Source organism: Pezoporus wallicus, unplaced genomic scaffold, assembly GCF_028554395.1.
Source record: "Pezoporus wallicus isolate ANWC-B61680 ecotype Strahan unplaced genomic scaffold, APGP_CSIRO_Pwel_v1 scaffold_6885, whole genome shotgun sequence".
In the NCBI taxonomy this organism is placed as follows: Eukaryota; Metazoa; Chordata; class Aves; order Psittaciformes; family Psittacidae; genus Pezoporus; species Pezoporus wallicus.
In genome coordinates this window covers 756,511-769,238 of record NW_026638858.1, presented here as the reverse complement: position 1 = coordinate 769,238, position 12,728 = coordinate 756,511, and the positions used below count along the sequence as shown (strand labels likewise).

The 12,728-nt window shown below is 47.6% G+C and overlaps 1 protein-coding gene across 4 annotated transcripts in view; it reads left to right on the top strand.

Annotated features, from left to right (window-relative positions):
* Window positions 1-12,728, top strand: part of SLC22A18 (solute carrier family 22 member 18) — a 79,527-nt gene that overhangs the window by 64,156 nt on the left and 2,643 nt on the right. For all 4 annotated transcript variants that reach the window (XM_057412837.1, XM_057412838.1, XM_057412835.1 and 1 more), the window contains 2 exons: window positions 6,250-6,351; window positions 9,964-10,084. In XM_057412837.1, coding sequence (XP_057268820.1) covers window positions 6,250-6,351; window positions 9,964-10,084 — 223 coding nt within the window. The remainder of the gene's footprint in view (window positions 1-6,249; window positions 6,352-9,963; window positions 10,085-12,728) is intronic.

Here is a 12,728-nt window from a genome sequence, read left to right as displayed (position 1 = left end):
CTAATTTTTCAGCTTCTCAGCCTCATTTTACTTACTGTGGTGAGAAGTGGCCAATGAACTATAAACATCTCTGTCTCACTACTCATCCCATTCAAGACAGCTGCAAAGCACTTAGAAAGGAGATTTTGAATGGCTCTGGGTCAGTCTACCTCATTTTAAATAGGCAACTCAAAACAAACTCCATCAGCTCTTTTCATGGGGAGATTAGCACAGAAACACCAACCCTGAAGGAGGCAAAGCATTTGCCACATTTGCAGATGGAGGATGTTAGTCGCCCTGCTAATTCAGGCAGCCTTCCTGAGGGATCCCATCCAAAGCCCCTCAGCCTCACTTCATCATGCTTAGTCCTGTCTTGTTACTTTATGATCCTCCAAAGTTTATGGGGTGTACCATGCCTGAGAAGATTCTTACAGGTTTCAAAGATGAATTCAGGCTGTCTTTTGGAGCCTGGCAACCTCATAGGTTTTGGCTGGTTATTCCCCACAGCACCTGTCTTGGTTCCCCCTTTGTTAAGCATCAGCTCTGCCCATATGGGAATGGTTCATGGCACTTGCTAGCAGTGAAGGGGCTCAGCTGGTGCTAGCAGTGGCTCGCAATGCTGTGTATTGCCAGTAGCCACCGCTCATGGCACAGGGCATGCTTGGTACCCTCTTCCCTTTGCCAAGATGGCTTTCCACAGCATGGTCTCCCTTCACCCTACTAGTACATCTTCTGACTGCCACTTGTTTGGCATGGAGAGACATAGTTTGCCTTGCTGCTGCTCCCAGTATGTCTTAAGGAGACCTGAGTGGCCCAAAGTAATACACCTGGTGATGCACTGTTGTAAAAGCTCCTGTGGTAGTACCTGTCCATAGGGAACAAGGGCTTCCTGGCTCTCTGGATGAAGCACTGGCCCAGGAACTGGCACAAATTTACCATTTGTGGTTAGGCAAAGAGAATCATCTAATAGCAGAGGATATTGAAAAGTGTGGAGCAGACTTAAGTGCAGTGAAGGTGGAAAAGGGGCTCAATTTTGGATCTGGACAGAGCCAAACGAGGTCACAAAGGGTGTGCAGGAAAGGCGGTATCATAGCACTGTGACAAAGAGCTGTCTGATGAAGAAACAAAGTTGTTGCTTAGAAAATGGAATATTTCTAAGACTAGAATGGGCTGATGGGAAAGTGAAAATAGCAAGTGGAGGGTAATTCAAACAATCTGGGGCTCTGAAGTAATACTTGAAGCACCCTGGTTAGCACGGGGCTGTCTGATGAGCTGGGACTGTGCCAGCATAAGTCAAGGGGAGGAGTTGGGTGGGAGATAACAAAACAAGGTGGGGAAGGCAGACAGTGAGAGGAGTACTTCTGCACTGGGCATCTTGCACTGCAGAGATTCCCTTGCTCATTGCATGTTTGAAGCATCTTTATCTGATTGCTGGTGGGTCTCCAGGCAAGAAGTGTGAGAGCCCATCAGGGACGCAATCCCTCTGTCCTCCGGGGCTGGGCTTCTAGAGTCCTCTCATCTCAGAAGCCGTGTGAATGAAATTGCCCTCACAGTGAATGCCTGGCGGTGTGAAATGCCACTCAGTCTCCCTCCAGAGAATAACTAATTTCATAATAACTTAAAATAATTTAACTGCATAATGGGCAGAAACAGGCTAGGCTCTGGCTTTTCTTTTCAGGAGTTGCAAGTGCAATAGCATGGAGAACTTCCAGGTGTAGTATCTGGCTTGGAAAATGCTGCCGGAGGATTAGGCAAGTGAAATACCTGGAGTCCCTGGTTGGTATCTAAAATCACATCTGATGCTTAGATGAGTGAGGGGGTGGGGAAAGCTTTGCTTTAAGAACTTTTTCTCACAAAAAAAAACCCAAAGCAAAATGCACAAAACAAAAACTCTGGGTGGGACAAAGGGGTAGATATTTATAACCCTGAGGATCAAGAAATCATAAGACATCTGTTCTATTTACTGCATTTAAATTTGTATTGTTATACAAACTCCACCTCTAGCTGTGCAGCTTCTGGAGGGACAAGTTGGTACAAAGTGATCCTGAAAAGATGAGAGAGATTCCTGGAGGAGAGATTTACATTGCATATCATCTTATCACCAGTCTGTCCCTCTTGCTTTTTTTCTTATCCCCGCACAGCAAAAGAGATGATTAAAGAGCCGGGGATTTAATTACATCCAGGTATGACTAGGGGGAAAACCCACTCTGTGAAAGGACCTTGCAACAACAAACAGAAAGTTCTCCACTTTCCTGTCTTTGAAGGATTTAAATCTGTGGAAGGGGGTGGGTTGGAGGGGGAAAGAAAGTGGTTAGGCTGGAGTTTGCAAAACATACCATCCTCTTCCCCCTGCTCAGCAAAGTGCTGCCTTCAGCAGTTTGGTCCTCACCATCAGCTTTCCTCCCAGTCCCACTGCCCTTCTGCTCCTCTGCAAGACCTGAACTACTTCTCAAGCGCTTTCTGGCATCCCTGTGTCAGTAAATTACCTCCCTTTACCCTCCCACAGTTTTGCACCATCTTCAACCTGTGTAGAAAAGCCTTATGATTTCTGGTGCCCACTGTGGTCTGCCCCACTGGTGCCCATCCGCGCGTCCCAGCCCAGCCAGCACTGCGCTCGGCCTGTGAACTGCTAGACAGGCACAGTTTCAAAGGCAAGAGATACAGGTCCACTGTGTGGGAGGCTGCCTCTGATGTGAATCATGCTATCTGCGCTAGGCATGGGGCCCTGCATCTTCTCTGCTTGGCTGTACCAGCTTATCTGCACCTGCTTCTCCAACCTTTGCATGTCTTTTCGTTTCCAAAATGTAGGGTGAAAGGGTATTTATTTTATTGCTGGGTTCTGTCAAGCTTTTGATCAGTGCTGATGGAAGAATCTGTAGAAACAGTCTTGTGCCTGCTGAGCACACAGGACCATGCGATCATCTGCCTAACTCCTCTAACCTCCACTGATGAGGTTAGCTACGTGTGGGTGCCAGTCCTGCTCAGCAGTAGCTCCGTGCAGCAAGACTTCACTGTTCAAAAGCCTTCCAAAAACTAGCACCTTAAGCCTTCAAACAGCAACAGCCTTTTCCATCCTGCAAGGGATTCCTGAAATTTGTTAATGAGGTTAACAATAAAGTGGATAGTTGGCTCTTCTGGGCAAACTGGAGCTGCTGTCTTCACAGAAATCAAATGTGGTGATAGAGGTAAAGAGTATTTTTATACATGATCAGGTGAACTAGTGTAATGAGCTCCCAGGTTGGTGAATCCAGCATAACAACAAGGAGATTTGGCTGTTCCTATGCATTTATTGGGAGACTTATTTGCCTTTAAAGAAGGAGGGGGGAAATTAAAAAAGATGAGTTGGTTTTTCCTGTGACATGTGTACACAGCCACAGGCAGTGCCTGTTATTTCACTTGCAAACAATTTCCTCTCTCTTTTGTTTATTGATGACAGAAGGCATTCCAGCCAGGTACACTGTACCACGACTTCAAAGGAGCTCAGGTTACAAAGGCAAGCACAGTCCAAGCAAAATGAAATGCAGGAGAGGAAAGCCCATCACAAGTCAATCTCAAAGGGGGCTTAAGTGCAAGGGAAAAGCCTAGAATGCAGGAGCAGTAATTAAAAAAAGGATGAATCCCTGCATCATCAGTGCAACCAGGGCTTGTCCATGGGAGCAGTGGTGGATAAGTCATCTCAGATGCCCCCACTACTCCCTGGCAAAATCCCTGTCAGATTGAAAACCTTACATGGGAGAATGCGCATGAACTACCTTTTGCTCCCTCCTTCCTAAATGTACCTGTGCAGGTGACTTCTGCTCATGCAAACCCAGGGACTGTGCACCCAGGGAAAATTGCAGGCTGGAAATAATGGGTTTTCAGGTCTAAATTCAGACTGGAAGTGAGGTCAGACATTCTGGTGACTGGAAACATTATCCAGTGCCAAAGTCAAAATGCAGTGTCCAAACTCAAGCTCATGGCTGGATTGGCAGTGACCATGCTGGGGAGGGAGTCAGGCAACCCATATAACTAGAAGGGAGGCTGCAATCTTTATAACCCAAGGATGGCTGTTTCCCCAGAGGGAAAGCAGGTGACTTGGGCTGACACTTGCCTTTGGAAAAAGTCCCATCACTGAGCTGGTTTGCTCAGCAGTGATGGGGAAGCCTGTGCTTGAAAGCCAGCCTTGGAAAAAAGACTGTCCCTCTGCCCTGCTCACTCTGGGGACACCTTGGTGGTCTACATGTCTCCAGGTCCTGACAGCTCAGAGCCTAGCTTTGCTGCAGTCTTGCTTGTTGCCAGGGCTTAGGTGTTCACGTGTAGTGATGGAGATGTTTTTGGGTAAACCGCTCCCATGGCCATCAGACTGGGCTGCTCTGGGACATTGCTAATGATATACCCCGGTGACTCAAGGAAGGGCTGGGACTGGGCTGTGCCTGCATGGTGTGTCCCAATTAAATATACTATTCAAGTCTGGGCAAATTGAGAAACATTTCCTTTCTCCAGTAGCTCAGCAGTCAAACTGAGGTTCGGGTGATGCCACCGCTGAGTCAAGCCTTGCCCTGTGACAGGGCTCAGCCCCCATCCCATGTGACTCAGCACAGCCTTGACTGGGGCAAGGCAGCAGGAGGGACTGGGAAGTTGCAAAAAGTTAATGATGATTCCTTTTTTTAGGAGCACTGAGCTTAACGAAGCGTTACTCAGTGGCTTCTCCACCCACCCCCGAGTAGGAGCTGCTGGGGCCGGTATCAGCCTTCTCTGGTCTTCATGGCAAAGCTTTCAGCAGGGATGACTCCTGTCACCCCATGCATCACCCAACCACCACACTACAGCAGGTCTGCCAGTGTCCCCAAGGCCACTTGGCACGTGACACAACCCTGAAGAGACATGTGGGCCCTGTGCCAATGTCGCAGGGTGGCGAAGCACACGTGAGCTGAGCTCTCAAGCCCTGCCTGAAGGTGGGGATGGGGCCAGAAAAGCAGCAGGAAATGCATTTACTGGGAACCAAAATGTCTGCTTGGTGCAGTGTGCCCTTGTATCAAAAATCAGTTGTGCTCTGAAGCAAAGTGAAGGGTCAAATTTTGATATTTTCCATTAAATTGTAGTCTGTTGGAAATATATTGAATTTGCAGCTGTTGTTCTCTATGTCAGCTTTATTTTCACTCTATTTCCATTTACTCTTTATTTTTTTTTAAATTTTAGTAAATTGCTTTTTCTGGACTGCTTGTCATAGATTAATGTTTCCTTTCTTTTTAGTAACTTCTTATTTATTTTGCACTCCTTTCAGTTGAGTTTGGGTTTCACCCTTAGGACTGGCACAGTAAGGTTGAGCATGGTGTAGCATCATTTCAGGTCCAAGCAGAGCACCAAGGTTTTCTCCAGGATGGACTGCCATTGAAACGAAACCATCCCACCAATGAAAGCATTTTGAACTAGAGCTCTTCTTTCAAGTCGGAGGGGTTTTTGCTTGGATCAGACAAACTCTTTCAAGACAGGGCTAGGTTCTTTCCCTGAAATGCAGCCAATCAGGCTTCATTTTCACAGTGATCTCTGTCCTCTCAAGTCCACTTGACTATGAGAGGACAGCATCACTGAAATATGGGAGATGCTGAACAAAGAAATAAAAAAGGAATCTCTGCTTGTCAACATGCTGGAAAAGCCAAATAATTCCTGGGATTTAAACTTTTTTGCTCCTCCTTCCCTCCCCCTTTGCCCCATTTTTTATTTAAAATCTGTAAAACTCGTTCCCCGACCCTTATATCTGCACATACTGCTGGGACTGGGTATTAGCATCTCTGTCATACTCATTTTCTGCCACAAAATTATGAACCACCCAATTTGTGTACTTACAGTTTAAAATAACGGCAAGTGAATGTACAGGAAAGGAGGCATTTTCTTTCTCTGCATACAAATTTACATTTTTTTCTTTGGAAGGACTTGCCAAGGATGAAGACCTTGGTGTTAACTGTATTCCACAAAAATATTGTGACTTAGAAAAATTCATTTGTATCTGCAAGTGTCTAGAAAGTTTCAGTCAGCTCTGGTGAACAGGCAGTGGTGGCAAACTCAGACATGCACCCTGGACTTTAAGCTGATGGGATGGATCTACTCCTAGGATGAAAAATGCTTGAAATAATGGATTGTATCTTCCAGCCACTTACCGTGACAGCCAGGTCCCTGGGCATAACCCATTTGCCAGCTTTCTTTTGCTTAAAGCACTGTAGCAGTTCTCTTTTGAGTTTGTTTGAATTGTTATATGTTGGGCTTTATAGTGCTCGTGTGCTTCTTTCCCAGGTTGTCCAGGGTCTGGTCATTGGAAAACTCACTAGCCGCTGCACAGAGATGACCCTGCTCAAGCTCAGTGTCTTCGTCTTTGCTGTCGTGGGCCTTGGCATGGTAAGGCTGAGTGTGAAATCATCCATGATGCTTTTTAGTAATGCAGTGGCACAAGGTCCATGAGACCTGGCTGCAAGTTCTGCCCCTTGAAATGCCACCACTGGCCTTGCTGGGTGGTCCTCAGGTGAAAACCAGCTCCCCTGGACCTCTGTGTAAACAGAGCCGTGCTCAGCATATGCACCACTCAAAAGAACAATAAAGAGCCACGTGAGTAATAGTTATGGGGGTTAAAAAAAATATTAATCTCACACAGAAACTTGTTAAGTCCCTCCTGAGTCACTGCTTTGCATAGAGATACTGCCCCTGGTCTTGTCAGCAGCTGCGTTTCCTGAACTACACAGAAAGTAAACTAAGATGGGGGGGGGGGGGGGGGGTGCGGCCGGAAAATCATTGCGGTTGTATGCTGCTGTGAGACAACGGAGGTTGTGTGTTTTACTTCTGGGGCCTTATTTTTGCCTAACTCCCCCAGGCTGAGAGTATTTGGGAAAGGAGGTAGCAAGGCAATAATTTTGATCCTCTGTTTTGGGGTAAGTGATGTTACCTGTCACTGGTTGTGTCTGCATAGGCAATAGTTGATGCCAATCTCAACTGGTAATTGGAAAAACGAGTTTATGTAGGTAGCTCTGCCAGTAGTTGTGTTTGCTCAGATAAGTCACATTCAGAGAATCGATAGCTCTGCCCAGCCATGGCAATGGAGGAAAGGTGTGCGCTGGTTCCTAGCAGTGAGATGGGTCAAAAGGATGGTTGAGCTGCGTCAGCCTTTAGACATTCCCTGCAGGATTTGGCCTCGAGCCTTGCTGCTAGGGCACTGGTGCTCTCACTGGCGTGGGTAAGATGGATGCCATTCCCACAGCTGTGCCACAGCCATAGGGAAGTCAGGGACAAGACCTGGAGGGTATTGAACTTCATGGTTCCCAGCTAGATAGATGAGATGAGGCACCTATGCACCTTAATTAATCTGAGGCTAAACCGCATGTGTGAGATGAGGCTGGGAAGGCAGGATGGATGCAGACGAAGGGATTGCTCTGCAGGTGGAGCGCAGTCACCTCTCTGGGATTTCAGGGCTCACAGAGATGCTGCCAGCAGGTAGGACACTCAGAACATGTCCCTCCTGACTGGTGTCACACAGTTTTGGTTGGTATTGACATGTCACCTTAGCATGGGACATCTGTGCAGTGCTTGGTGATCCTGAACATAGTGCAGGAAGGGTGTTGAGGTCTCACCGAGAGGGAAGGCTGGAGTTAATTGGAGGTAGGAAAGTAAGCCTTGATAGCAGTGGAGTGGCACACAGGGTGGCTAATGCCCCAGTGCGAGGAGGCTGACATCAGCTGCACAGGGAGGGGAGCCAGGAAAGGAAATAGTTTTAAAGTTGGCAATTATGCTAAGCACAGAAGGCTGTGGACAGCCTGACATCACAGGCCTGGGGACAAGGGTCAGCAATGACTTCCCACAAGAACTATTCATAGGCAAATGCAGCTGTGATTCTCTTTGGTGGGGATGCTTTATTAAAAAGCACTCTGTTCAAGCAGCTGCTAAGAAAACATCCATTTGTAGGGTGGCTTTCTGTCTCGGTGGGGATGAGTACCGTCACAGCAGCAGGCCCCAAATGCAGAGGCTGATGTGTTAAGCTTTTAATCCCACACAACTGCTGGTAGAGAAGCATCCCGCCTGCTGTGCCCTTGCTGTACATGGCCTTCAAACAAAGCAGATCCTCTCCCCAAAGGACGGAAGTGAGGAAAAGGCCTAGCTGTTAATAAAAGACACTCTGAAACCCATCTTTATATCACTGAAAGGTGGGCTAAAGGGTTTATGGGATACTGGCACCAGTGGCAGTAGACAGACAGACAGCAGTCCAGGTGGGAAAAGACTGCAGGATGTTCCCAGCAATCTACAGCTGGAGAAGGGAAGGGGTGGGCTGGGAGCTCGGCAATATAGTAACACCTGGAAAAAGTGAGAAGGGGAGAGCCCCAGAGAGCCCCAGAGAGCAGTGTCTGATCTGCAGATGCAATCCAGGAGCATGTGGGCAGGGGTGTAGGAGGACTTGGCTCTTGCGACAGGGAAGTTCTTCTCTTTGTGTGAAGGTATAGCTGTGCCTCATCCTGCTTCGCTGCCCGCATTTCCCAGGCGTGTACTTTCTGGGTCTGTCTGCTGAAACTCCTGATCCTGCCTCCCTCCCCTGAAAAATGCCTTCAGATCTGTTCAGGGCAAAAAGAGTGCTACCTACTCAGCGGCTGAGGAGCAGAAGAGACTGGGGTCTGCCTGGCTCAGATCTTTCCCAGGGGGGCAAAGAGCAATTTCCCCTGGTTTTACAGAAGGACTGACCTTGCTCTGGTCTTTTCTGCCCAATTGCTTCAGCCTATGAGGGAATTCATGCAAAGCAGGATTGGGTTAAAGCTGTTTTGTTTTTTTCTGAGCTCTGCAATGTTGTCCTGCAATGACATTTGCCCTAGCAAGGAGTTATTTTCTCTGTGTCTGAATGTTGATAAACCAAATACCTGTTCCTCTGTCTTTGTTCTCTGGTTCCTTAATCAGAGGTGCCTAGATCTTAACCAAAATGTAGGCAAACAGCCCCTCCAAGGAGAGAAATCTGGCTGTGTGCGAGTCTAGAGGGGAACTAGGAATAAACCTCAGTATTTCCAAGTCATTAGCGAGCAATGTCTCTGGGCTTCTCCATCTTCTATAGCCAAGAGGCAGGGACCAGATCTTGAGAGAGAGAACTCCAGAAAAGGAAACTTCTGGCTAAACCAGTGACAAAAATGTTTTGCAGCCACAATAACACGCCTTGAGACACAGGTGAGGGCAGGAGACTTGCAAGAAAGGGGGAATTTCCTTTCCATGCCCCAGAGAAATCCATTCATTTGACCAGCAGGATTTGTGAATGAGCCACTCTAGCCCCACAGCTTAAGGGAGCCTCAGCACTTTTGTTTCAGTATTAGACCAGCTGGAGGGATGTCTCCACTAAGAATATGTGCAATAACAAAATCATTACTCTACCTAATTATGCTTGCTAATGTGCACTTATGGCCAGGAGACCTATTCCAGATTAGTGAATTTGGTGAATTTATTAGAGAGAAAGCAGCAGAACAGGATTAGAAATCCCAAAGGTATGATGTTACATAATGCAGAGCACTCATTTATTTTGACAAACTCAGTTTAGTTTTAATTATTTATGATAATGAACTGAAATGCCTTCTCTAGGCTGTTTTGTGTAAGTAATGGAGGCTTCCTGAAGTACACCACATGCATCTGCTATTCAGCATTTCCTCAGGAGTTGGACAAGAGACAGAAGATGGGGGGAAGGGCAAAGGGACGTCACTAATTCCCACATGCTAAAAATACCCACAGCAGTGCCAGAGAAACGTGCTGCCAGATTGTAGGGTATCATCTGCTACTTGCTCCACATGCTTGGAATACTTCACTGCAGACAAATGGTGGGCTATGAAAGACCCTGCAACAGCCAAAGCCACGCCATCATGTATCACTTGTGGCTCCCACAATTTACCTAAGTAAATCATGGGTTTGACTCCTTATGTTTGTCTAGGTTGTTTCTTGCCACAAAGTCAACACTTGTTCTCTCTAATGATCCTTGGTCCATTGTGTCCTGTCCCTTAGGCCCTGATGAGGACTGTGTGGCACTACTGCATCATTGCGGTGCCGCTGGTGTTTGCCTTCAGCACGCTGGGCACCATCACCGACAGCATCCTCACCAAGGCTGTCCCCTCCTCTGATACTGGTAAGGCTCATCCAAAATAATCAGACCGGTCTTTTCTTGTTTTTTGAGTCCATCAGATGCTTCCTAGCTCACACTACCAATATCAAGCGCTAGGGCACATTCACGACCAATGCCTAATTCCCCAGCAGATCTGGCTTGGCAGTTGTATGCAATGGGTGTCAGCAGAGCAGCTGAATGGGGACCACTGGTGTTAATACAGGATGAGCTTGAACAACATCGCACCCCAGTGCTCCTGGTCCTGTGCTGCCTGCTGACATCCATAGAGGTGGGTGTTGTAAAGGAAGGCTTTCCCACCCAAATTCTGCTCTCCATGGGTATGTTAGGAAAAAAAAAAAAAAAAAAAAGCCATGAGGATGCCTGAGAGGGCTGCTTGTTCACACCTTTTAATTTAGGGTGTCTCCAGAAGGTATTCTTGATTGCCCTTTGGAAACATGCTTTGCCCAATGCAGTAATTGCCCCCTCTTCTACATTTTGGCCATCTTTCAGTCAGAGTTACTGTATTTACCTGTACAAGCAGGCTGAAATGCAGTGGTAGACACACAAATCTTCATACCTGTGTTTTTAGTTCTGACAGTGAAGGAAATATGCCTGTATTATTGTCATGGGAGCCTTGCTGAGTTTGTCCCAGGATGGAGCTTGGTTAACCTGGTTTGATGTCTTTTGCTCAGGCTGTTTCAGTGTTTTCTCACAGAGTTGCATTCACCAGGTACCCAAGTCTCTTTGCTTTAGCTGGGCTTTTCTAGGATGCTAGGCCTGCACCCTTCATCTTCCTCAGCAGCTGCCTGAGCAAATGCTTCTGCACAGACCCGATCAAGAATGGAAGTTATAGTTTGCACAGCCCATTAGTGCAAAGTTTATAAAGCACTTTTGAGATGTTTTTGGATGAAGAGCTTTTCTGAATGTCACTTCAGTAGTTTATTTGTAGAGCTGACCACCGCATCTCCTACAAATGCTGGGAGCCTGTGATTTCCAAGTGCAGTATTTCTACCTGAGAGGACCACTTAGCTCCCAGAGATGTGTGGACTGGAGGCATCTCAGGCCCTCCACTTGGACAGGAAGAAAATATGCTGTTTCATGAGTTGGAGCAATGTTCATGTGAGGAGGGACAGCCAAGGGGGAAGGGCACCAAATGGCTTTGGGATGTAGAGCCAAACTGGAATTCATCCAGGCTCTTCTCAAAGGGGCTTTGTGAGGAAAACTGGAGCACTGCTTGGCTTTTAAAGCCCAAAGGCCTGAAGGCAAGCTTTGGTCAGAGAGGGAAATGGGCTTAGTTGACTCACCCTGCTGCCTACTTTCTTATGTTGTTAGGTCAGCCTGCATCTTGGTGGGATGGAGCGTCTGCATGGCAGGATGGCATGGCAGGATGGAGGCATCCCAAGGGGTGGTGCAGATGGTTGAGAGGGGATTGCAGGGCACTGGGAGAGCTATCCAGCACTTTTTTCTGACTGTCCTTCCTGGGCTGATGCCATGCCACGTGGTACTACAAATTCCAGTTACAGCTGGCTTGAAACTGGGCATGCTGAGGAGGGATGCTGCTGGGGGAAAACCTTGTCTCTGACACTCCTCCCTGACCTTCACCTTTCAAACTGTGCTTTCATCTTGCAGCATTTCTGAGGGAAGCGGCGTAGGATGGTTTTGTGCTTGTTCTGGACACACCGGGGCAGGGGCCAGGGTGAAGGCAGGAATGCCTGACGCAGCAGAGCTGTGAGCTGCCTCTCCGCAGCAGCTGCGGCAGTGACAGTGTGGGTGTCCCGCAGTGAAATGCAGCTATTAAAATGCTTGCTATCCCTCCTCTGGCTGTGGGTGACACCCCACAACGCCTGCTCCACCCGTGCAGCAGCTGAAAGGCTGTTCCTGCCTATGCGAACCCGCGACCGGCTCTGCACAGTGAGCATTTTGGTGGCGCATTAGAAATCCCTGCTTTTCTAACAGCTTGGAAATCTGGCTTTATGAAAAAGCCTCACTGTCACAGCATCAAAAACCTGAATGCTAGCTTGCAACAACTTCTAGTTAAAGCAAGGAAATCAAAGTTGAGAATTTGCCTTTGGAAACATCACTTTTGAGACTTTCTCCTGTCTTTTCCTGATGTTTTTGATAGCCTTGGACTGGTAAAGCTTCTAGAGATTTTTCTTTGGGCCAGGGTGAGGCTTTCTGAGGCTGAGCTCAGTTGTCCACCTCATCGCAAGGCTGGAGCGGATGGGGCGTTGCAGAAGGATAACCTGTCCATCCTTGCTAGACACTGAGTCACCCATCCTGGCCTTTTAAATAGGTGTCTCAGAAAGGCAGCATTGGGATGCAGGATGGCACCATCCCTCGCTTCCACCATCCTGCTTTTAGGTCTGATCCAAGGTCACTTCCTATCAATGCTGATGAGTTTGCCACTTACTCTTTGCCTATGGCTGGGGCTTTGCATTGAAGCAAAGATAGCGAAAATGATTTCATTCATTTCCCTTTGATATTATTTTTTTCCCCTCTCCTCATCTTCAAAGGCAGGAAGGGAACATTCTGCCCCACACACACGTGTTGTTCAGCTGGGCATGTGAGCTGGTGGAATGGCAGCCCTGAACCCAGGGGGGCTTGCGTCTGCACAAGCACCCCTTGTCAAACCCAGTCCCTCCCCAAGAATGGAGGTCTTGTTTCTGCA